Here is a 25,972-nt window from a genome sequence, read left to right as displayed (position 1 = left end):
GTGTTGTGAACTGATTTATACTGAGCAAGGTAAAAACTCAGTATTTCTTTCCTGCATCCTGCTAAAGGCATACTAAATTAGTCTTTTTTCCTTAGGTTTATGCCCCGTCAGCAAGCACTGCCGACTACAATAGGGATTCACCAGGTTATCCATCCTCAAAACCAGCAGCCAGCACTTTTCCTAGCTCCTTCTTCATGCAAGGTAAGGTGCTGCTTTCAGAAAGAAATCTATTTTGCATACATTTTCCGTGTTTGTATTTTGGTTTATGTGTAGTCGAGACATACAGGAATATCACCTTGTGGTCTGTAACATTACCATTAAAATGAAGACCCGTAAGTTCCCGTTTGATCGTTACGTCTCGGAACATCTTGTTTTGATCCTGCAGCGAAACGGGATAATGAATAGCTTGCCAGGTTCTTATCATCTGAGTTACTGGAAGCAGTTTTTTCAGCATGTGTGTGCACATACATTATGCATATACTAAATGCACTCGAATTCATGCATGTACTTTGTGTATTGTTGTTTTTATGCTAATGAGAAAGATTTTATCTTAGGTAAAGCATACAGTGCTACGAGTACGTCTATATGTTGTGTATGGAATTACTGCAACCTTGTAAAAATTAAGCACATAGTTGCTCACATTTGAGAATGGGTTAGTGGATTTTACGTATTCACCGTTACCGTGTTGTATTTCTTGCAATGACTACATGCAAGTAAGATGAAATTCCGCATAACTTTGTAAATAAACCTCCAAGAGTTTGGGAGCATCCACCTAGAATGAGGCTACTCATCTTTTGCCACATTTAGGGCAAAATAATTAGCTTTTAAACACTTAAGCAAATCCTTAGCTTTGGGCGGATGAGTAAATCTGTGTGATTGAGGAGGCTAAAGTATCCGCAGGACAAGGGAGGAATCGGTCGCAGTGCCGTGCCTGCTGCCACCCTGCCGGGTCATTAGGGGTGGAAGCAAGACGGGCTTGATGGGGATGTCAGTAGGAATGGTGACCCACGTTGTCCCCTCCGTTGGTGCAGAAGTCTACATCTAGGCTGCTTCCCGACCCGGGAGGCAGGAGCAGCAGCTCCAAAGAAGATGGTGCTCTTGGCTTAAAACAGAAATAAGTACCACTTAAAGAGCAAACTGTTACGAAACTCCTACAGAATTAGAAAGATTTCTATGAAATTTCAGATTTCTGATGATATCAAATAGTTATACTCTGCAATGCATTCTGTATTTTTAAATGTTATCTTCTCACAGATTTGTATTGATGACATAAATCTCATTAAATGACTGTGCAAACAACTATGGGAAGATTATCCTAGAAGTGTTGCTGTTGCCAGCAGGTTTGAAGGATATGGATAAGGCCAGGTTGAAGCTGAGGCATAATAATTTTTTATTAGACCAACTCTTGTAGTTTGAAAAAGCTGACGACTTTTCCAGCCCACATGCCTTTCTTTGAGGTCTGCTGATCGTTATGGAAGAGTTTTCTTTTTTTTATGTTAAAACCATGGCATTCTTCCAGTAGAAAGTATTTTTCACTGGATCATTATAACTCCATTAGAAAATACCTAGTTAAACGCAAAATGTACAGCTAGCTCTTTCACTTGGTAACATGTGGGGAACCCTGTTTCAGAATTTTCAGTGCAAATTGCACCTTGACAGTGAGTTCAATGGAAGGGTGGGTGCTATGCATGTTAGATGCAGAAACACTGAAATCCCTAAAAGACGACACAGTGCAAGTGGTGCTACTTTTTTTTCTTAAAAAAAAAAAATAAAGAACCCAGACAACCAAAAGCCAAAACCATCCAAACAAACAAACAAAAAAAAGCCAGCTCAGAAAACTCTCTGGATTTGGAAAAATTCAAAGTTCGGGACATATCAGATCACTAACCAACTTAAGGCATTGTCCCAAGCTCGTTAGCCCAGACTAATTCTAATGAATAGACTTACTTTATTTCATTTCCAAGCTCAGGCTTTTGTCCCTGGTGAAATTTGTTATAACTGAGTTCATATACTTGAGTTCAAGATGCTCCAGAAGGAGTAAAACTGTGGGAAACTTCCAAGCAGAAGATACGTGACTGGCATGAGGTTTGTCAGGACGGCGCTGCTGCGTGCTGCTGCTCCGTCCGGCCTCATCCTTCCTTTAGGAGCACGTCTTCAGGGCAAAGCCGTGTGGCGTCAGAGTTCGCAGAAGGGCAAAACCGAGTGGTTGTGCAAGACTCTCTTCTTTCTGTGTTGCAGATGGTCATCACAGCAGTGACCCGTGGAGCTCCTCCAGCGGGATGAACCAGCCCGGCTACGGAGGGATGCTGGGCAACTCGTCTCATATTCCACAGTCCAGTAGCTACTGCAGTCTGCACCCCCACGACCGCTTGGTACGAGGGGCGCCGGGGGGTTGCGGGGCGCGGGCGAAGCGGGGCGCGCGGCCGCCGGGCGCTCCGGACCTCTAGCGCGTCCCCGTCGCCACGCAGGCAGGTCACACCACGAAAACGTTCCCCCCGCACCCTCGCGTGGTCTCAGCGCGCCAGGCGTTCTGCAGAGCCGTGGCTGGGGAATCACAGAAAACCTTCTCTTGAGTATTGGGTTTGGACATTCAGCGTCTTGCGAGAGAAGTAGATGTTTAAACTCAACCGTGTGATGGTTTGGGGAGCCCTCAGGAACGGGAGCGGACGAGGCTCCCATTGGAAAGGCAGCGGCTCAGAAGCTATCCATATTAGATGCAGAAATAGTGAAATCCCTAAAAGACAACATAATGCAAGTGGTGCTTCTTTTTTTTCTTTTAAAAAAAAACCAACCCAAACAACTAAGTTTCCTTTCACAGTTGCCACCCTGTGTAAAATGCACTGAAAGAGTGCAAGAAAAAATTGCTTTTCCAATCTATATGTTTAAACCAACACAGACTTTTATGCTGCCTCTGTACATCTCTCAGCCTCCACCAGTGTCGCTGGGAAGGGAAAAGAGGAGAAAAGAGGTCTTTGTAGACCCTTCTTTTCCATGCGGTTTCAGCAGACCAGCGCTGACCAGCCTTTGGTGCTCGTTACCTGGCCGTCACCCTGCGGACGAGCAGAATAAAATTGGAATTAAATCTGGTTTGAGCACACCTTAGGGGTATTCTAATAATCAGGGCTGAATTGATTAGGTAGCAGTAAAACTGTATTGCATCGGTTTAGTTTTGGGGGGGGGGTTGTTTGTTTTGTTTTGTTTTTTCTTTTGGTAAAGGAGGAGGTCAAGAAATGAACAGACTGCTAAAATGGAAGTCATTTTTCTCAAAATGTAGGTAATTTTACAAGTAATGTTTTCCTATTTTGTACTTACGCTTTTTGTTCTGGAAGACCATTGAAAAGGAGAGTAACAAGAAGTACTGGTTTTAAGGGAGGAGTCTGTTGCTTTAAAGTTTAGCAGAAACTTCCTTTTAGGAATTAGAAAAATTAAATTCAGTTTTGCAAACTGAGAATTAATTTGCAAAACAGATTTTTAAAATCTTGAACTTAATGAGGTTAGCACAGTCCTATGTAACAGTAATAGGAAGTCAAAAGCAAAAGAAATTGCCTCAAAAACTGCTTAATCATGTCCTTATAAAAGGCATAATTAGGGCACTAAGCAAATTTAACATTGCTCTGAAGTGACAAGCATATATTATAAAATTGAGCATACCTTTAAAACCCAATTTAATCTAATTTGTTATCTACACTGATACTAATTCATCAGAATTAGGTGGTTTTTGCGTGGCGTCAGTTCAGGTAGAGTTAAGACTACTGAGTGCCTTCCTTGTGCAAGTCTGAAAACACGTTTGCATTTCTTTTAAGTGTACCTTGATTCTGGATTTCTTGTAACGCATAATGGTTTTCATGGAGAGTTGAAATATCTCCCCGAGGTAAAGAGGGCTGGGACATCCCACCTAGACTCGCCAGGATGTTTCTTCGATGTCGGAATTACTATTTGTTCTGCGTCGTAGAGGTGGTGGGACCTCACATCTCTCACTGACACCGGTGGGACTTGTAGGTGCTCAGTGCCTATGAATATGAAGTTCATGTTAATTATTTATGGTAAATGTTTGTAGAGGCAGAGCCTGCTGCATTTCAGGTAGCGCTGGGAGGGAAGGGAGGCCAGGACACTCTAAGTGTTCTTTGCATAATTTCTCTTGGAGCATCGATGAGAGGTCAGTAATTCTCCTGTAAGAAAAGCCTGTCGAGGAAAGCTGGAGTGGTGGTGGTTCAGTCCCGGCACGTGTTCCCAACGTCCCGGGGAGATGGAGGTGCCGGGGCAGGCGGAGAGCTGTTGTCTGTTATTCTGACTTTCTCAGGCATACTAGTGATTCTCTAAATAGATGCTTTGCATACGAAGAACAGCTCTCAGATCTTTGTCTAAAATGTTTGGCAATGACGTTTTGATTTCTTCCCCTGAGAAATGCAAAAATCACAAAACACCGCTTCAGTGTGTGTCGTGGAGCAGAAGTTTAGCAGGGGAGGTGGAATCGCTCGGTTTTAGGCTGTTGACCGAAGCAATCGTTTGTTTTCTCGCTTCTCGATCATACGACAAATTCTGTTCATCTGTGTGATTTCAGCCAATCGGATTTGGGGTTGAAGTCCTGGAGTGGTTTATAAATGAGTCAAAGCCCAAAATCTTTATTCAGACTTTAGTCAGAGTTGATGGCGGTTTTTCCATGGGTAAGAAAAGTAGGGTTTGGCTTAAGTTTACTTTTTTTTGATATAACTTTCAAATATCCTGTAATTTGGTACTGAACTAAAAAAAATCCTGCAAAAATAATTAAATAATAGAAATGAAGGAATTGACACTTTTTAGCCAGCTTACTTTGAACCGCATAAGGAGACAGAGGGTACAAAGATGATGTTGCACTAGTGTTATAATGCCTTGATCCCGGGGTAGATACTGTTCGGTTATTGGTATCCAGCTACCTTTATTTCCAAGGAGCTCTTGTATGAGAGTCTCCAAAACCTAGAGGTCTTCTGCATGACCTCTTCCCCTTGGGAACAGTGCTGCGATGGAGATAAAAGCTGGGCATGTTCTAGCACTTGTCTGCACACAGTGTCTTACACTGATTAAAAAAAAGACTCTTTAACAGTGACAAACTGCACTAATGGAAGCCAGGTTTAGAGTAATGTAAATTCAGCAAAAATTTGACCACAGCAATGTTGTGTCACAGTGATGAAGGTCTGTGTGGATCCAGCCACATAGCTACCAATGTCTTCTATGTGTTATCTGGACATTTGTCTTGCACTTGCTTAGACAACTTGATCCATCACCTTTTTTGATTGTCTGTTGCACAGAGACGTCTCAGCAGGAGAAAAAAATTGACGCAATAGATGATCTAGTGTGCCCGTCTGTGCCAGTGTCTCCTTGTAGCACGCTCTGTAGTACCTCGTCAGGTATTGTTTTAAATGTCAAAAGCAGGATGGGTTCCTACCACTTCCCTTGGAAGACTGTTCCTCCAACAAATAGCTGTCCCTGCCACAAAGGTTTACTTGATACATCGCAAAACTTTTTTCTTAATTTCTTCTCGTAATTTCTGCAGTACCACCATCAGTTATGCACTTTCCACTGTAGATGTTTAGACATGCTCAGTACATGTTATACGTGTTCAATACACAGGTATATTGTGTCCCCTCTAGAAGCTGTCAAAATCAAGTAGAAAACTGTGCTCATCACTCTGTCTGGTGACCACATTCTGCTTTTCTCCATTGGGTGAATTACTGCAGTATTGGAGACTGGAGCAATGCGAGTAGCCTACTGTCTTGCGTGTTCTCGGTATTTAAAATGTGTCCGTTTTTTTTCATCCCTCTTGCCACAGAGCTACCCATCGCACTCCTCAGCAGACATCAATTCCAGTCTTCCTCCGATGTCCACCTTCCACCGCAGTGGCACGAACCATTACAGCGCGTCCTCTTGCACACCGCCGGCCAACGGCACGGACAGTATAATGGGTGAGTGCTTGCCCCGGCTCCCAGTGGTCCCCCCCTTGCTCTCCTTACCGCCTTGCAGTGCTAACACCGGATAGCTGGAATCAAGGTGGAGAGTTATTTCCTAGTGTATGGAAGTACAGAGAAAGGCTAGCTTCTTGGTTCAGTAGATCTAGGAAGATAGGAAAAGCTTCATGTAAATAAACACATTATAATTGACCTTTGCCTCCCTTGCTTACGCATTTAATGCTTTTTCTCTTTGAGAATTAATATAAAAACATAATATTCAACTCAGTAAAGTGCTTTGTTTCAAAGTTTTTGTGGAATATTTTACACCGACTAAGTGCCTGATCCTGCTGGCTTTGAAGTCTAATTTTATTGTCTTTAGCGATTTAATCGCCTACAGTGCCTTGTGAAGTGATACTTCACTTCTGTATCACAACACCCATTCCCTTCAGTTTTTAGCTTGGTTTCCGCATCGTGTGGGGGAAACCGGTGATGGCAGCATGTCTCTGTAACAAGGAGAGAGCCTTCTTTATTTAACGTTACTGATATTGTTCTAACACGCTCTCTAAATTAATAGCATACATCTGTATACTTTCTTAAATATTTGGCAAATACCGGTTCATACTTAAATACAGGAAATAAAGAAATATTGCTTTGCCTGTATCTCAAAGAACAAATAAAGCTAATTAAATAATTGGTAAATAGGGAACACATCATTTGACACATGTTTCAGATTACACACATGATTCTGTATTGAATGACTGTGAGCAGGACTAATGCAGTAAGAATGGAGGGTGGGTTCAAACATTAACACATGGGCATCATATTTTTCAAGGTCTCTGAACAAAGAAGAAACTAAATACAGTCTCTTCTTAATTTATCACTGTCTGAGAAAAACGTATCCCATTACAGTATAGTATTTCTGTGCTCAATCTTGCCATTCCATTGAGAATTCTTCCTTTTCAATGTATTACTTTTCCTGTGCGCGTGACATACAAAAATCACTCTCTCTCTCTCAAAAGGAGCCTAATAGAGTCAAATTTAATGTATCCATTTTTTTGCAACAGTTATGTAGAAGCCTTACAGATAACATTTAGGGATGCAAAATTTTGCAGAGGGATGTAAACAGGTAGGAGTCAGAATCCAGTCTCCTGACCCTATGCCTGAATGAGCCACCCATAAAAGTAAATGTCTAAATTTCCCATGTAAAAAAATTATCCAGATTTTCTTCTGGATCCGTCTGCTGAAAATTCCAATATGTGAATAAAAATCAGAAGAAATACAGTACAAACGCGCAGATTTTTTTGCACAGCTGTAAATATTCAACAAGAAGTACCATCAGCCTGTGTCTAAACTGAAGCCTGCAAAAGTATCTATTGGGTCTAGATGCGAGTCCTAATCTCCTCCTAAGTCAATGAACCTCCCTTGAAGTCTGGGCACACACTGTCTTCTCCCCCTGTGCCCTGATTTCCAGAGCAAGGAGAGTCAGCGTGGACCAGGAGGGAGCAGATGTAGGCTCTGGTGAGGTCCCAGGCTAGGTGCCTGGAGATGTCTCCCCGGGAAGTGCACCGGCATACCCCGGCCCCACGGAGCAGGGGGGCTGCCTAGCAAAGCGTGTCCCAAGACATACCCTCCGATGTCCACAAAATGTCTCGCCAGCTCTAGGAGAGTAAGTGCAACAGCAGGAGAGGGCGAAGCTCAGTGGGCAGGACTTCGGCAGCCGAGTTGCATTCGTTAAATGGCAGTGCAGATTTGGTTGGTCTTACTCTAAGTGTTGGCCTTGTGATTTCAAAGGTTTGAAGCCATGTAGCGTTTCAGCAGCCAGTTACTGAGGTCGATTCATGCAGTGTATGCTAAAGACACTGTACCGTCTCTATGCGATGCATGTATTAATCCTGCTTGCTGCTTTCACTTCTAATGACATGTTGTTTGTATGACATGATGCGTTGTGACATGCAGCTTTTCCAGGAGAAACATTATGTGCATTTCCCCTTGAGGCACTAGTTTTACAGTAATTTTATTACTACAGCAGTCACATAATACTGCACTGTGCATTTTACAAGAATGCTAAGCTTCCAGTTACACTAGGGTGGTGAACTGTCACACAGCATAAGAAGAATATGACTTTTATCCAGCAGTGCCAGTTCCTCATAATTTGGAAAGATCACCAGCTATGGAATACCAAGATGGTGCAAGTTTTTCCACTATTCTTTACATAGAAACATAATTTCCAGTCTGCTGTTCTAGAAAGCAGTATTCCATCAGAACAGCATGAGTTTGTACTAGAATTTAAACTATAAAAAGTCTGTCTGGAATTCTCTAATAGATGGCTCCAACCTATCAGTTACAGCAGCTACTTTGCTAGATATAATTATACTGGTTGAGACACAGATTCCTGGAAGTTTATTCAATAATCTAAGATTTACAATCAGAATCCCACCAGTAGGATGTGAAAAAAGCATACTTTATCATTCTGTCTGTTTTCCTTCCAATGCAGAATTGCTCTTCACAGAAACATGCTGAGAAAGTTTTAGGAGATTAAGTGTAACAGTAAACATGCTCTTCAGCATAGTTAGAATCGATCCATCACAAGGTTACAGTCTTTCATGATGTCTTCAGCACATTAATAGTTTTGTGAGTGGGAGAGTAGCTCAGAAGTAGAAGTAGCAGCTCCTGTGATGCGTTTTCAAATCCTGTTTTACAGCAGAGGAATCCTGTTTCCAAGCTCGCTCTCTCTGTTGTGGCCCACCAAAATTTGCTGACGCACTGTGTCAGTGGAGAGCTGCCCTCTGAAAGCCTGGAAATCGTTGTTCAGGCTTATATGTGTGTAGTTAGTTGTAGTATATAGATAATATCTGTATTCAGACCAACTTGAGGAAATTAAGAGCTACCATAAGTATGTAAGAAATGCCTTACTGCATCAGATCAGTGGTCCGTCTAGCTTAGCATTCTGCTTTTGACAGTGTCAAAATGTCATCCTGGCCATTTCTGTCGTGTGCTCCCTTCGGACTGCCCCAGCATCCAGAATTTTTGTGTTAGTGAGGCTAGAGGGTGCATTCCTGCCTACTTCTTCAAGTGTCTGTCTGTGGACCTGCTCTCCCTGAGTTTGTCTAATCCCTTTCTGGACCTGCTGCTATTGCCTGCTTCCAAATTGCTGTTTGCAAGCAGTTGCTGCAAGCTTGCTACCTGATGTGTGAAGATGTACTTTATTTATCTGTTTTAATTTGTTGTCCTGCAAGTTTCACCGAGTGTTCCCTGGTTCTTGCCTCGAACCTTTGTCCATCATTAATTAATTAATTGAAACCTTTCTTGAAGCCTGGGTTTGACTACTTCACTCAGTTAAGCCCAGTCCGGAAATGTTTTGGATAAACTGTCCCCTTCCAAATTTGACTGGGTTTCATAGCATTCCTTGCGCTAAGTTGTTCGGAATGTTTTGCAAAAGAACTTAAAAACATCTGTCCGTGTTAAGACCAAAAGCTCGTCTACCCCACGGTCCTGTCTTCAGCAGCCGGTAAGGATTTCCTCGGAAGGAATATAAAAATGGGGCAAGCATATATGGTATTTTCCTAGCCATTTCCCACTCAGGAGCTGCCTGAGCTGGGTGCAGTTCTGGGTATTTGAGAACCTTGAACTCATTCTTTTCCATGAGCTGATCCAGTCCCTCCTTGGAAGTGCATAAACTTGCAGCATCCACAGCATTGCTTGGAGAGGCATCCCACAAGTCAACGACCCCGTGCACCAAGAATTGCCTGCTGGTCTCTGCTCCGAAGCCAGCTCTTCCCAGCTTCCTTGGTGTGCCCTGTTCTTGTGCAGGACCTGCTGCCTGGTCATGTCTGAGAGCTCCTCGCCTGCCTGGCGCAGTTAAATTCGGCACGTGTGCCAAGGAACCTCCTTCTGCCTCTTGTTGAATCTGCTTGCTCAGGATCTTACGTGGTTCTCACTCGGTCTCGTGCTGTCATGAGCGGCAAATAGCCTCTCCTCCACATTAATCGTGATTTTGGAGCCTGTATCGTATCCCGCTGACGTTGTCCCTTTCCCAAGCTGGAGAACCCTTGTTTATTTGGTTCTTCCTCTGACAGAGCCCATCCCAAGGCTCTGGTTTTCTGTCTTCTTTTCACTTTTTCTATTCTGTAGACCTTGATGCCCCTTTTTTTGAAGGACTTACCAGATCTTTGCTCTGTATTCAAAATATAGGTGTGCCATAAGTGCATATAGTGCCATAATGTTTTGTTTTGTCTCTTCTTTTTACACTAATTTTGGAGCATGTGTGTGTGGGGGGGGTCTGCTACTTAACAGTAAGCTGATGTTCTCAGTGGATTATTCACTGTAGCCCCTGGATTTCTTTCTGGAGTGCTTATTAGGTAGCGGAGAGCCCACCCATGCGTATTTATAGCGTAAGGCTTTGTTTTGTCCGTGTTTGTTACCCTGTATTTGTCAACACTGCTCTGTGTATGACATTTACTGCCCAGCAAGTTAGTGTTGCAGGAGCTGCTCGTCATGGGTAACTTTATATTTTGTTATCCTGAATATATTTTTATCCTCAACAAATATCACAGCCTCAGTATACATCACTTTTTTCAGGCCGTACCTGAGTATGCTGAACAGTATAGATCTGTGCACTGGGGTTTTGCTGGCGATATTCCTCCATTATAAAGCTAACCGTTAGTTCCTACCCTTTTCTCTCTCTTAATGATTTTTTAATCTGTAGAAATATCTTCCCTTCCCTGTTATCTGAAGACAATTTAGTGCATCTGAGAGCCTTTGTGAGGGGATTTTGCTGCAAGCTTCCTGGGAGTGCAAGTACATTATATTTACTGGATCACTTGTATCAATGTGCTCATCATCCTTTTGAAAGACTTTAGATTTGCAAGACGTGACTTCCCTCCAGAAAGCAAATTTCATGGCTCTTTGGACTCACAGAGCTTGTTTTCAGTATTGGTGTCATATTTTCCACCTTCTTTACTTCAGTACTAGGTTGGACTAAGCAATAGGTTTCACAGTGCAATTAGAAGTTAGACAGTTTTGTATTTGAGAACTTTTAGAAGTATCATTTGGCTCTTTTTTTGGTTTTTCTTTTTATTTGTATATTTTAAAGCCTTTACATTGACACTTCAGCTGGAGACAATTTTTCTGACTAATCCCTTGTAAAAAATCACTTGTCCCATGGACAAGGCTGATGAAAAAGGATGAAAATGGTCTGCTTAGCATTTCTTCTGTGACCTTTTATCCTTGAATTTTCATGTTGCATCTTGCTCATCTGCAGGTCCTTCCAGCTCCGTATCTTGGTCCCTAGTTCTGATGGGCTGGAAAAACTTTCTACTATTAGCTTTTAAAAGTTGCTCTTTTAAAATATTTTTTGTTCCTACATTTAAGTTGCACTAAATATTTGCCTAAGATCATCCATCTTACTCGACCAGCACATCTTCTGGTTTTCTTCCAAAAGCCTAAAATGAAGTGGAAAAGCACATTTTGGTTGGGGGAAAAAAAAAGCCTTTTATTTATTTAAGATCAGTATCTAGTCTGCATTTGAAATTTTTGTGGAAAAAAACTGAGGATCACCTTTATCCAGAAGCGACGGGAAGAGGTCTTAGACTGTCTGAGACCTCACCGTGCTGACCCTCCAAGCTATTTCACAGCTCATTCAGCTGGGGTTTCGCGCGCTGCCACAGCTTACCTTGCGAGTGCCCCTGCCTGCAAGATTTATGGGGCTGCTGTTAGGAGCAGTGTCCGCAGATTTCATCGTATCCCTCTCTGGTGCGGGATGACAGATCTGATGCCAGCTGGTCTGTTCTGCAATCCTTCTTCACGTGGGGCGCGTCCCCTGCCTCCTGCGCAGAACAGGTTGAGGGACATGTGCATTACGAGTCGAGTCGGCACGGACGTGCTTTGAGAAACTACATTTGTCTTCACGATTCAGTTCACAGCATAGTCCAAATATACTTTCTTGTTTTTCGTATCAATTTTCTTCCGTTCTGGGTGGTATTCTGGATGCCAGTGATGCTTTACAGAACTAAGCCTATCTCTGCTCGACCTGCAGTATATCACTAGTTGTATTTAAATAGTGTTTCATTGAAGTCACTAGTGAAATGACGGACCAACAACTGTTAGATATAAATAGAAACACTTGATAATATTCCGTAGTCATTCCCTATGTAAAACAGCATGGTATGGTGCCTTTTTCTGTAGTGATATTGTGTATTATCTTTTCCTATATTTGAGGTCCATTCTCTATTTAGGTAGTCTCAGGATAACAAATTAGTTTTGTCCTGTTGCTTCCAAAATCTTTGGGCTCCTGCAGTAGGCAGTCCTTGCTGTGTCTCTTCTTAAGCCCATATTTTTCTATTCCTCTTGCAATTATGGGGTTTTCCTAGGCACCTGCAGTTTTCGGTCATGCCCTTTACATTACAGTTTACATATAAAACGATCAATCAGTGGTGCAAGAAATGAAAACATACATAGAAGTTAGCTGTGTTTAAGTATCCTGGTTATTCTCCAGACATGAACACTTTTAGCAGTCTGTCTCAAAGATCTACGTCAGGGGGTGTTTGACTTGGTCTTTCAAGTGGAAAGTGTCTTAGCTACCCTCACTTGTCCATTTTCTCTGCTGCCTCTCGCGACATAACGATAAAAATGGTGGTGGCTCCGGGGGGCCAGCACTCTGCCGTCAGCGGGAGGTTTGCAGAGCAGCGAGGAGGAAAGCGTGTGCGCGGCCATCCGTCCCCTGGCGTTTCCTCCCGGCTCTGACTGTCGCAGTTCAGAGCCATCCCGAGCTGAAGCTGCATCTGGATGCTGATGTTTAATTGCCACTGATGGACTTTTCCCCATGAATTTCTCCAGTTCTTTTTTGATCTGTTTGTATGTTTGGTCTCCACATACCTTAAAGCAGCAAGTTTCCCCATTTGACTGGACACCGAGGGAAAAAATGCCTTTTTTTCTTTGAATATGGCGAGCAGCATGAATAATCATGCACAGCTTGACGTCCCCATGTTACTCACACTGCCATAAACCTCTCCGCTGTATTCCTCGTCATCCCTTTCTCAGCGAAGAGCTTCTCCTCGAATGGAAACTTCGCATACTTCGGCCCGTCCTCGTGCCTCTTCTTTGTATGCTTTCCAGGCCTACTGTATTAATTTGTCTTCAAAGTCTTTCATGAAAAGTTTAATATTCAGTGTATCTGAAGAATTCCTTTGTTCTTAGCAGTAACTAATCTTAAGACATGGCCCAGCTAAGCGCTGTCAGAGGCTTATAACAGCACATGCGGCATGGCTCTGTAGTGCCTGTGTTTTCTGCTCCCGCAGGACTTGTAGAGCTCATCTCCCAGTCTTCAGACAGACAAATGCAGGTCTTAATTTTAGAGTAATGTAGTTAAAGTCACTTAGAAAAAGGAAAAAAAACAAACAAACCATGATTTACATTTAGATTCTCTGTTCACTTTAGAACCGAGTAACTCAATTTCTGGACGTCTGCCTCATATTATTCAAGTCGCAAACCTTTAGCTTAGAATTTGCAACATTAAATTAGTCTGATAAGTTGCCTGTCTAACTGACACCGCATATTCTGTTTCTTTGCCTTTGCATTTCTTGGTTACTGTTGGGGGGGTAATAACTTTGTGTTTTCCACAGTGGCTCAGTTTAGCAAATCCTAAACTTGATATATCTCAAAGACCTAATTTCAAACTAAGCTAACAAATAAACATTATCATTGGCATATAAGCTTTTTTCCAAATGTACAATAGTAATAGTAAAAGTATAACTGAAGGAAATGAAAAACAGGAGCAAGCAAGACAATGAGCAAACCACACTATACGAACTTTGTCGAAAAGTTTGGGATTAAAGTAATTTGAAAAGGCCTTTATAAAGGATTCTGGTGTAGGAGAAACACTGAAAGGTCAGAGTTTTATGTAGCCAAGTTAAATGTAAAGTTTTTCCTTTTCTTAAATTTTATGCCATGCATGCTGTAAACAAGGAGTAGAAGGAAAGTCCTGTTCCGTGTCATTCTGTAAGCAGAGCGGAGGGTGGGTTTGCCCTGGTGGTGTCGGGCGCGTGTAGGACCTCTTGCCCATGCTGCAGCGCGTGGAAAGCACGTAGGGAGCAGAGCAGGGGCTTGAGAGAGAGAAACGGTGATTAAAACAGGTGAAACCACCCTAGGTGCAAATTCCTGTTCCTGCTTTAGCCATGGCATTCCTGTATGATACCAGATAAGATATTAATCCAGACCTTTCCTGGGTGGTTACTGTTTGTTTCTCATTTTCTAGTTGCCTGACTTATGGTCCTTCGGGACCAAAGCAGAAGTATTGATCACTCACAGCAGTCAGTCAAAGCTATGCTTTTAGTTTATAAATGGATATATAGATGCTGAGTATTCTGGAAAAATAAAATTGGTGGAATGTTTCGCCCTAATTTTTCTTTCCTTCAATTTCTCATCTGAATGGAGAAGTTGCAATCCTATCATCTGAGGGTGAGAAATTGGTGGAATGTTTCGCCCTAATTTTTCTTTCCTTCAGTTTCTCGTATGAATGGAAAAGTTGCAATCCTATTACTTGAGGGTGAGAAATTGGTGAAATGTTTCACCCTAATTTTTCTTTCCTTCAATTTCTCATATCAAAGGTGCAATCCCATCATCTGAGATGGTGAAAAATCATTAAATTAAATATTTATAAAATGTTTAAATACAGTTAGAAGGAACACTTTGGAAAGTCTATATGGAAATTGATAATGTCTATAAAACGCGTTTTGAAAAGTACAGAAGGGACTAGGGCCACAGGGTGAATGAGAAGAAAACAAAATACTGAGTAGCTGCTTATTAATTGCCCTTTGTCTTTGCTTTGCAGTGAGTGAGGCTAGGGTTGCATGGAAAAATAGTAAGTGATCATGTAGTTAATAACTAGCTTGTAATACAGACACAGAAGAAAGAGAAATCAAGCTCCGCAGGCAGACCAAATTCTGTCATTCCTAGCTCTAGAGGGTTCATCTCTGCCACCTTTATAATGTTCCTCTCCAGTAGTTTTTGACATATTAAATGTGAAATGTTGCCCTTGTAACAAAAGTGCCTTCGAGTTTTTGAAGGAGAAAGCTCTTGTTGAAGAGTTAAGTTAGAATATCTTAAAATACAAACACAGCAACCTTTGATTGGCACCGAATATGAGCATGGGTCAGGCATGAGGGAAGGCAACCATTTCTGCACACCAGGCTTCAGATTACAGCAGGCTTGTCTAGTTATGAACTTGCATATTTTTCATACCTTTGAGCATCTTCTACTATTAGCAACCTTTCATTTAGAAAAAATAAAGCCATATGGCCAAGTACTATCAAATATGCAATATATTTTTAAAAAGCAGGATGTCAAGTTTGTATTTTATCTGCAAAAATGGAACATGAATATGTTTGATATCTACCTTGGCAAACAAATTAATGGTAATTAACAATTAATTTGATGTAATTAGCATTAAAATGCAATTAAATTATGAGTAAGTGGACCAGGAATAGAAATCTGTGTTGTCTTTCTGTCTGTTTTTACATTCAGTCTTTTGTTTTTCAGCAAACAGAGGAAGTGGGGCAGCAGGCAGCTCGCAGACTGGTGATGCGCTGGGGAAAGCACTTGCCTCTGTAAGGAAATATTTACTTTGGAATACACGTTTACCATTTTCAAAGTGTGAACTTTAATCAGAATTGGACGCCTGGAATTTAAGAAGATGAACAGCAAACAGGAGAGATCTGATCTCAGAGGTCATCCGTTTTGAGTTACTGCCAATTGAAATATTTAACGATCAGTGCAAAATGGTGCTTAAAAAGTTTTAGACTTAATTTTGTGGCAGAATAGAAAGGAAAAGACTGGAAATCTTAGGCTGTTCACGTTCACTGAGTGACAATGAGCCATGTCTTTCAGTCTCTCACACGCTTCATCTACTAAGATGAGGGAGGTTTGAAAAAAAAAATAAAAAATCAACAGCAGGATTATTTTTGTACTACCGAGCGATCTGCAAGCAGGATTCGTTTTGAGTTTCCTTTGCCTCCAGATGCTGTATTTTTCATGGTAGTTTCCACCTCTTCAGTTGCTGTGGTTGCTGTTAAAAAGCCAGTGGTTACCATCTCTTACCGTACACGGGAAAGCGGGACGCAGCCCCCGGCGGAGGGGAGTCCTGCGCATCCCAGCTCTCGCTGCGGTGATTGCTGGCATCGCCTGGCTTTTAATAAGGACCACTATAGTTATTTTCTGGGCAGAGTGGGTTCCATTGAGTTCTCATGAGAGTCAATTTTTTTTTTGCATATTCTTCCGATGCTTCATTGAAAAAGACAAAAAAAAAGTTAAGACTCCAGTTTGCCTGAAATACCTGATACAGTACAGAATCCACTTTTGAGTGGTGCCCTGACAGACGGCCTGGCCGGCGGGCTCGCGGCGGAGGCACCGGCGCTGCACGGCCGGCCGCCCATCGCCCGCCCGCGTGGCACAGCCGGGCTTGTGCACCCGACGAGTGGGCAGATCCGCGGTGCGCGCTGCCGCCAGCCGCCCGCTGTGCCAGGGCGGCCGTCTCCCTTCCCTTTGCTTTGTTTTGGCCGTTAGGGGATCTCAGCGTAAACAAACAAACAAACAACCAAAAAAAAAAAAAAGCAATTTTGAGAAGCGCTCTAAGGCTTTGTTCGATGACACTCATCTGTAAAGCGGTCCATGAAATACAAATGTGTCTACGTACAGTAGCATATCCGTGTGCCAGCCCGAAACCATCGCTTAATTGCCTAGTGTCCGTTTCCATCGAGATGTCTCAGTTAAAAGGATTCTGTTGTCTAGCTTCCTACATCTAATACCGTGTTGTCTTTATAAAAATATTAATATTTAAATAAGAGGCTTTTTAACCTGTCCTGCTTTCATTTAAATGAACTGAATGCATAAGAATTCCATATTTCTTTCTGCATCAGTTTGTGATGGCTTTAGATTAATTCTTTATCATCTTTTAAAGATCTATTCTCCAGATCACACCAACAACAGCTTTTCATCAAATCCTTCAACTCCTGTTGGTTCTCCCCCTTCTCTCTCAGGTATTGTTGTTACAATTCTATTTTACTGAACATTTCAACGTATTTTTGGTAGGAGATGCTTAAATGAACTCCTACGGTACTGGGTGTGAGATGAACATCCAGCCAGTAGCATCAGGCTATTTCCTTATTGCTGTAAAACACCCGCAGGTGGCTGATTGTTCTTGCAGAGAGATTTTCTAAAAGCTGTGTTTTTGGCCAACGCAGAGAGAAGGTTGTTACACCCCTCAGGTGGATGCAGTTACCGCTGGAAAGCGGTGTTTTTATGCGTCCTCGCTGCGGCTTCCTGCAGCGCCCTCGGGATCTTGCGGCTGGGCCCCGCGGGGCGGCCGGGTGTGCAGGAGCCACCGCCGCCGCGTCCCCGCTCCGAGGCCGTGCCTCCAGGTGAGCGTCATCGCCGAGCACTTTTACGGCAGTCCTCGGACGCTTCCCCCGTTCTCTCGCAGGGCCTGTTAGAATTGGATCCAAAAAAATGTATGTGTCTCTGGACGAACCGAGACCCCGTGAATCTAATTAATTTATCACATACTTTCTCTAAAATAATTGCATATTTTAACTAAACCCAGTCGTACTAATAAAAACCTGAACTGAAAAGATCCAGAGGCCCAGGGTAGTTCTCATGAGCGTCGAGTATTTTGAAAGTTTTTCTGAACATACTGAGATTTTTCCAGCTAGAGTGTTAAGCTTCTCCTCCCGGCATAACCGACCCACGCGACATGCGTTGACTTCTTGGATACGGCCTGTCCGCTTCCTCTTCCCTCTTTAAGGCTAGGTCTACTTCGTGAGCTAACCAAACATCCTGTGGTCTCCTCCTCTTTGCCCAAGAGCCCCTGGATCACATTAAGCTCACTTGGAAATCTCAAAAGGCAGCTGAGGTTGTGTTCCTGTAGGGCAATGCCATTAATTCGTGGAAGAGGCAGGACCCCCATCTCGTTTCCCAAGAGAGGCGAGCAGTACGACTGAGGTGGAGAGAGCTCCGGTGCTCCTCAACTTTTAAAATGGTATCACCACCTCAGAGGCATAAACCTAATAATAGTCTTCAAGCGATGAGATCTTTTTGGAAGGATTGGTGGGAGTGAAGCTTGTGCTAGCTGACAACATATGAAAGCGATCTGGAAGGAGAAATGAGAGCTAGAAGGTTGCCCAGCCTCCGTGGGAAGAGGTCCAGGAGGGAGGGCCACCACACTTAGGTCCCGCACGGTCACCTTGCCGTGAAGGAGCATGTAACGGTTGTGCTTAAATTAATTCAACAAGCATCTCCACCTCCTCCAAAGCCGTAGCTAGCAGGGGACCCGGAGCAGGTGCCACGGAGGGAGGGATTCCCACGCTGCAGAAAATGACATTCTGCCTGTACATTTTGTCTGAACTCAATCCCTGAGCTTAAGCAGTGCCCTGGCACCGCGAGCTGCAGCTCTCTTAGCGATGCCTTGCCGTGGTTTCCAATAAAAGGATCCAAGCTGAGGAGGAAAATACTGCGCTAAGTAATTTGGGCTGCATTACTTTCTACAAGTTTTGCTGGATAAATAGAAAGAGCCAAGTGTCAAATAAAAATAAGGAATATACATCCATTTAGAGAAGAACTAAAAGTGTTTAGCATGCAAGGCATTTTTCCCTCAAGGACGTCAAGGGCTAGTTAAAAATTATTTCCAAAGTAAAGATTGCTGTTCATTGCTCCATTCAGTGCTGTCACAAAATCTCAAATAAAAAGTCCATGGGGACCAGAAAGGAGAAGATTTAAGTTTTAATTAGCATTAACATAATTTTGACTTTCACAAGAGAAAAAAATCATACAGAGAGCCTAAAAAAGACTGCCATGAGTTCCACCCTGGCCTATCTCAGTCCAAGCAAATGCCACTCAATTCAGACATTAAGATCCTAATATTTCCCTCCCAAATTCTTAACCTTGTTTTATAAGATCATCCAGAAGATCATTTATTTTAAAAAAAGAACACTATAAATTGTCTCATCATTGTGCTATAAATAAGAGCTGTTGGGAAAATACTTGAAAAGACGTCTTTCCCCATGTTTGCCTTGCCTCTTTCACGAGGGCAAATTTTTTCTTTAGAAAATATTGCTGAAGACCAAGAGACCTTTTATTCCCGCAGCAGAGAGAGATTTGGAGCAGTGGATATAAACCAGAATTTTTTCTGCTAGACCCTTTGAATTCTGAACGGGCCAAACAAAATAACCTCCCCTAAGAGAGTGCAAACCTTATCAGGGTATAACTGAATGTTGTGTGCGGTGTTTCTACTTATTTCTTTTTTTAAGATTTTTGTAAATTTGGTGACTGAATGACGTGATCAGTGGCACTGAATATGTCTTGAAGCCAAGTGAGGATAATGGGCTAGTATGTGCCGGAGCGGCGTAGCAGCCCGGCGGTCCACTCTCGGCACTGCTGGAAAGCACTCCTTCTCTTTGCCAGGGAGACATTTCCTTCTGCTGGAGCCTCTCGCAGGTACAGCTGCTGAATCAATGAAATCCTCTATGCCGAGCAGCAGCCTGGGGGAACTTTGTGGCCTGCATCTACGTGCTTTGCTACAAAAATCCCTTTTTTTTTCATCCGTGTGTATTTTGGAAGTTCTCCATATGTCTGCTCTATAGTCTATCTGGAATACGGCATTTACATGTCTACAAAACTGTCCAAAAAGTTTGAAAGACATTTTTGTTTGCATAGTTCTAATGGTAATTCCAATTTTACTATTAGCAGGCACAGCTGTTTGGTCTAGAAATGGAGGTCAAGCGTCATCATCTCCCAATTATGAAGGTCCCTTACACTCTTTGGTATGTTTTGATTAGTGACCTCCTCTGCCTCAGTATTTTACTTGCTGTTCTTTCCATTTCTCATCCATTCTTCTCACACAGGTTTTCGTTTTGCTTGCCCTGCCCTCGGTCGGGTACCGCGGGCGCCCCGCGCTCTAGCGCAGAGGGGGAAGAGCGGATGCGGGAGGAGGGCACGGAGAGCAGGCGGGCAGATGGAGCGTACGGGAGGGCGAGGCTGAGCAGGAAGCCCCGGCAGCCGCTGGGCAGGGCGGCGCGGGCGCCTTGTCAGTCAGCTCCGTTTGCTCGGCGAGCGAGCGCCGGAGAGACGTGTCGTGTCAGCGACGATTTGGAGTCGTCTCTGGCATGTGTGAAAGCGCGACGGGGTAAACTTGCCGGGCGCATTGTCAGGGGCTGAGCGAGGAATAAATGCTCGCATGACAGGGAGGATTAAAAGGATGTCAATACGATTTGTTATCTTTTTTAATGGAAGGATGCAGTAAGAGTTGAAGCTGGCCGAAAGCACCTTAGGTCTAGCTCGCTGGGACAAACAGGCGGGATTTTAAAGGATCCGGTATCCGCCGTCTCAGTCCTCTCAGTTTGTTGCGTGTCTCGCTTGCGAGTCTGGGAGTTTTCAATAATTGGTGTAAAACACCTGGCATTTTGTTGGGTGTAAAGTAAAGAGTGCTGAGGTCTAAAAGTTTCTTAATATTGAAAAAGCAAGCAAGCAGGTAGTTCCTGAGAGCACAGCATTTGACCCCCCTGCTAGCAAGTGATGCAGAAATCCTGCTGGATTAGGATTTTGCCCGAGTGAGGACTTAGTATGGACCAGTCTTTCTGCCCCAACAAGGATTGACTGTGGTATTTTCTAGGTTACCTGCCTGGTGGAGGGTTTGGGGGATTTTTTTCGTTATGTTGCTTTTGGAGAGTGGTTTTGGAGTGGTTTTGCTAAGAGATGTGCTGAAGAGACCAATGAGTTTCTGCAGCTGAAGCTCCCGGTGGTTCGGGGCGGCCCTGTTTCCCTTTCCCCTTCCGTGTGCCGCGGAGGAGCCAAACGGTCAGGTTCGGGGTGAGAGGGCCAAGGGCAGCGGTGGGGCACGCGGGGACATGCTCTGCCCCATCCTTCCTGCCGAGGCCGCGGCTCCTTCAGCTGATAATCTCCCGCGCCCGTAAGACGCAGGCACCCATCCTTGCTCGTGTAAAGTGCTTTGGGCTCCTTGCGCGAAAGGCGGTGTGAAGGCCTGGGTAGAAATCACGATTTCTTCTCAGCCCGCTGCCTCTCCTCTTCTTCGCCTCGCCAACACCATGACTCTGGGCTTTTGGGGCTTAGCAGAGACGCGATATTGGAAGGAAGTAACTCAGCAGAGCAGCGATCAGGTTTCTTCAAAGTCATCACCAGGGCTATATATATATGTATATATATATATACGGATGGGCTTTTAGGCTAATTCGAGAAGGAGCCGGATAGCAGCCTTTTGCCCTGCGGGGAGTGGCGGAAGGTTTATTTGGGCTTTGGTGCTGAGCGATTTGCACCGGAGCAGAGGGGGAGGCTTGGGAGAAGGCGGCCACCGCCGGGCCAGGACCTCTCCACTCTCTAGCTGCTTCCACGTTCCCTGCGGGCCCTGGGTTGTTGAGTTAAGGAAGCATATTTATTGCTGCTTTTACCGATGATACGTCGAAAGTGGCTTGAGGATGCGTACCTGTAGGGACGAGAGAAATCAAAGGGTGGAGATGGACCCTACAAGCTGGTAGTTTCTCTTTTTCTCTTTGTGTGCAATTAGACGGGGGGAGGAAAATCCCGGTCAGAGACTGATGAAAATTAGAGGTGTATTCGTTTCTTTACTCCTTCTCCTTTTTATTTTTTTATTTTTTTTTATTTTTATTTTTTTAAGTATCACTAAAACTTTTCAAAGACACAGAGGGCAACATATGTACTGTAATGATTAAGTTCATGAGGAATCATTGAACCTGTTTTGCCCATGAAAATCAAAGCCGTACTTGTGTTAACCACGCTCTCCCGCGCCCCCCAGCGCGAGCTCGAAACACGTCCCTAAGGAAGCAGAACCCGCTCTTGACTCCATGGGGGGTGGAAAAGCAGCACGGGGCACGGGGCACGGGGGAGGCTCGCTCACGCGCGCGTGCACCCGCGGCACACCTAATCCGCGCGCGTGCGTGCCTGCGTGCACGCGCGCGCGCTCCGTCCCGCAGGCGAAATGGCCCTCCGCGCTCGCTGACGCTCCCCTTGATTTGTTTCTCCCCAAACAAACAGCAAAGCCGGATTGAGGACCGCTTGGAGCGGCTGGACGACGCTATTCATGTGCTGCGGAACCACGCCGTGGGGCCGTCCACCGCCATGCCCGGGAGCCATGGCGACATGCACGGATTAATAGGGCCGGCGCACAATGGAGCGATGGGAGGTCTCGGCTCCGGCTACGGCACCGGCTTGCTCTCGGCCAATCGGCACTCGCTCATGGTAAGCGCCGCGCTCGTGCCCGCAGCCGAGGGAGCAAGGGGGGTACGTGCGGGCGTGCAAGGAGACGCCTGGGCGTGCAAGGAGACGCCTTGTGTGCAAGGAGACACCTAGGTGTGCAAGGAGACGCTTTGTGTGCAAGGAGATGCCTGGGCGTGCAAGGAGATGCCTGGGCATGCAAGGAGATGCCTTGTGTGCAAAGAGACGCCTAGGTGTGCAAGGAGACGCCTTGTGTGCAGGGAGACACCTAGGCGTGCAAGGAGACACCTGGGCATGCAAGGAGACACTTAGGTGTGCAAGGAGATGCCTGGGCATGCAAGGAGACAGGCGTTCAAGGAGACGCCTGGGCGTGCAAGGAGACACCTAGGTGTGCAAGGAGATGCCTAGGCATGCAAGGAGACAGGCATTCAAGGAGACGCCTTGTGTGCAAGGAGACGCCTGGGTGTGCAAGGAGATGCCTAGGTGTGCAAGGAGATGCCTGGGTGTGCAAGGAGATGCCTAGGCATGCAAGGAGACACCTGGGCATGCAAAGAGACACCTGGGTTTGCAAGGAGACGCCTGGGCTTGCAAGGAGACTCCTGGGCGTGCAAGGAGATGCCTGGGCGTGCAAGGACACGCCTGGGTGTGTAAGGAGATGCCTAGGCCTGTGCATGCTCCTAGGGAGGGAGATGTTCCCTTGCATTTGCACGGCGCCTCGTGTGCAAGGTGGCTGTTGCACCGGGGGTCTGGGTGCACTTCGTAGCAGAAGACCCAATTCTGGCACGCAGGTCTGGATGGGGTTCCAGAAGCGGGCCCTGTGCTTATTTTAAGCATGCGCTTAAATCCGGGGAGAGAAGGTGGTTCAGAGCGGCGTGTGCTCACTGCGGCTTGAGTTTCACGCGGGATTAAATGACCCTCGCATAGCGCGAAGGAGCCCGGTGCACAGCAGCCTGCTCCTGCACCCTTCCCGCGCACTCAGCAGTGCTCGCTGGCATTACCGAGCTCCCGGTCCGTCACTGCCACCGGAGTAAATCGTGTGTCACGTCAGCATGTCGCTGTGACAAAAGGAGTCAGCTCCGTAATTTGCTGTTGGAATCTCTGCTTTTACCGTATGGTATATATATACTGTTCACATCTTCGTAACAAGCGTTGTGCACTTTGGAAAGGAAATACTTCGCAGTTGCTTGCTTTCTTGCAGGGGAAAATCATGTCTCTCCAATCTATTAATCTTTTAAATATGTTACCAAAATAATAAGTACTGGAGAAGCGGCTAATGAAATGCATTCGAATGTATAGAAACCTTAAACAATGTCCCTCAGAAGAAGTTAATGCAAAAGCAACTGTCGCACACGAAGCGAGAAACTGCAGTTCTAGGTTAGAAAGTGAAGGTACATATGTGCAGAGTGGGATTAAATGTTCAGTTTTCCACAAGATTAAAAGGCAATAATTTTGATACTTTAAAATTTAATTCTAGGAATAATGTTGCTTACTCATATGTGGAATGGAAAAAGGGAACAATGATTTATCTGGCAGTATTTTCAGATGGTTCAAACTATTTGGGTTAATTAAGACGGGAGGAAAGTATGTGGAAATAGAAAGGGACATGACAGATCCGTGGCCAGTTCGCTGCCATGTGGCGTTGTAGGAGGACTAGGCTTGATCCCCTTCTCATCCCACAGTCTAAGGGCAAGGCAGCGCAGATTAGAAGAAAGAATTTCAATTAACCATATACATATTGGGCTCTAAACAATTCAGGAAGAAAGCATGTGCCTCTGCTAGAGAGTCGCATGGAAATTTCTCTTCAGTGTGCAAGAATCATTAAAAAAAAACACCCCAAAACAAAACAAAAAAGCCCTTTGAATTGAAAAAGCACATGAGAAAGGACACCAGAACTGATAGAATGCCAATGTATTCCATATATATGTATGTATATGTGTATATATATACACACACATATATATATGTATGTATGTATTTATCCTTACCTGGAGTTGTGTGTTCTGTTTTGTTTTTTCTATCTCCAAAAAGTTTAGTCAAATTAGAAGGAATTCAGCGGCAAGCACCAAAGATGATTGCAAGCATGGAAAGATTTTCCTGTGAAGAGAGATTGAACAGATTGCGGTGATTTTGTTTAGAAAGGAGATGAATAAGAGGAGACATAATAGAGGTATGCGGAATAATAGATAGCATAGAAAAGGTAGATCTAGCTCTCCTATTCATCCTTCCTTATAATTAAAGAACAAGGGGACATTCAGCGAACCTGACAAAAAGGAATACTTTTTATTCAACGCACAATGACCTGTGAAGTTCACTGCTCCAAGATGTAATCAAGGCCAAATGTTCAGAAGCATTCCAAATAGGATTAGGCATCATATGGAAAATGCAAACATTTAGCGTTTTACTTGACAGGATTCAGACAGGATTCCTCCTTTTTTCACAAGGAGAAGGGGGGGGGGGGGAGAAAGGAAAACTTTGATGGCAAAGTGTGAGGCGACTACTGGGGGAAGGAAGACGCTTCTTCTGGTGGCCAATTACTTCGTAATTGCCTCCTCCGCCGGCGCGCCGCGCACGCTGGGATGCCCCAGCGCCGGGCGCTGTCGTGATCTGCGCTTAGGTGATCAGAAAATAATTAGCCTCCTGGCATCGCTGAGACCTCGGCTCGCGTGCAGCACAGCGGTTCCCGGGCCCTCGCGCGACACTCCCGGGCGTCTCGTCCCGCGTGGGCGCCGGAGGGCTTTCCCGCGCCTCCCGCCATCCCCGGCTCCCAGCGAGGTTGCCTTGCCGTTTCCGACCTCGGCGCCCGAGGCCTGCCGTCGCCGGTGGGAATCCGAGTATCCCACCCATCTCCTGCTCGCTCCCTGGGAGCAAAGGTCTGGCTGGCAAATACCCCGTGTTCTTCACCAAACCGGTCTCTCTTCCAGACTGTAGTTGGTAAACCAGGCAAGAATGAAATAGTTTCTGTGGCTACAAGTTGCTAAAATGTAATATTAGCTGTTGAAATTAAGTACCTGAGAAGCTAGAAAAAGGGGTTTTTTTTTCACTGGGGCAGCCTTGTGAGAGGCTCTGCTCCTCATTAAATTAAATGTTAATAAAAGTGACTCTGTCGTGGGTGAAATATCGTTAAAAGCCACAAATGAGCTTGTGTCATCTGTAGATGCAAAACCTGCTAAGTGTTAACTGGAAATGGTCTGGCGAGAGGGCTCCGAGAGGTAGAAAGATGCTTTTTCAGCAGCTCGGTTAAATCCATCTCCTCTCCCCTTCCCCAATAAAATTAGCATGAACCAGACATTGTTTTGCTCTCTGTGGCAGTTGCTGAGAATTCACAAAAGGAAATTCTAGATTGTAATTTAGCTTGGCCTCAGGTAATATGTTAAATACACTTGGGATACATATAATCTAAGATTTTAGTTTGTGCAAAGCTATTTTTTCCTCCAGTGTTTAAACAATACTGCTTTTAATGAAGAAATCTGGCTTTATTAAAAGCCAGATCTGTGACTTACAACTGTTTCTGCATATCTGCTCTCAATCAAGAGAAAAGAGTTTAATTTTTGTAGCTTTGTTCGCTTTGCATATGTTAAACTGATGCAACATGCACCCAGGGCATCACTTCAGAGACAGTTTGTTCCATAAATATGTGCTCCTCGCTTAAATGCCAGATGTAGGTGAAGTTAGATTTAAACAAAAACCCAGCAACAATGAAAAATTAGAGCGATCGTCTCATGCGTCTGAAAAACGCGTTCGTATTTTTGGGAATAGGTAGGCACTCGTTTTTTCTGAAGTTCACGTGTTTCGATGGGGAAGCGCGGGGGGTGGCG

The 25,972-nt window shown here is 44.5% G+C and overlaps 1 protein-coding gene across 12 annotated transcripts in view; it reads left to right on the top strand.

Annotated features, from left to right (window-relative positions):
* Positions 1-25,972, top strand: part of TCF4 (transcription factor 4) — a 216,969-nt gene that overhangs the window by 171,142 nt on the left and 19,855 nt on the right. For 9 of the 12 annotated variants that reach the window (XR_010886998.1, XM_067316317.1, XM_067316316.1 and 6 more), the window contains 7 exons: positions 96-201; positions 2,239-2,372; positions 5,807-5,939; positions 15,459-15,526; positions 16,876-16,954; positions 19,656-19,732; positions 21,978-22,181. Coding sequence is in view for 11 of the 12 variants with exons in the window: in XM_067316317.1 (XP_067172418.1) it covers positions 96-201; positions 2,239-2,372; positions 5,807-5,939; positions 15,459-15,526; positions 16,876-16,954; positions 19,656-19,732; positions 21,978-22,181 (801 nt within the window). In the remaining variant the exon portion in view is untranslated. The remainder of the gene's footprint in view (positions 1-95; positions 202-2,238; positions 2,373-5,806; positions 5,940-15,458; positions 15,527-16,875; positions 16,955-19,655; positions 19,733-21,977; positions 22,182-25,972) is intronic. The other 3 variants (XM_067316314.1, XM_067316311.1, XM_067316321.1) reach the window with 2 other exon arrangements.

Source organism: Apteryx mantelli, chromosome Z (assembly GCF_036417845.1).
Source record: "Apteryx mantelli isolate bAptMan1 chromosome Z, bAptMan1.hap1, whole genome shotgun sequence".
In the NCBI taxonomy this organism is placed as follows: Eukaryota; Metazoa; Chordata; class Aves; order Apterygiformes; family Apterygidae; genus Apteryx; species Apteryx mantelli.
This window is presented reverse-complemented; position numbering and strand designations above follow the sequence as displayed.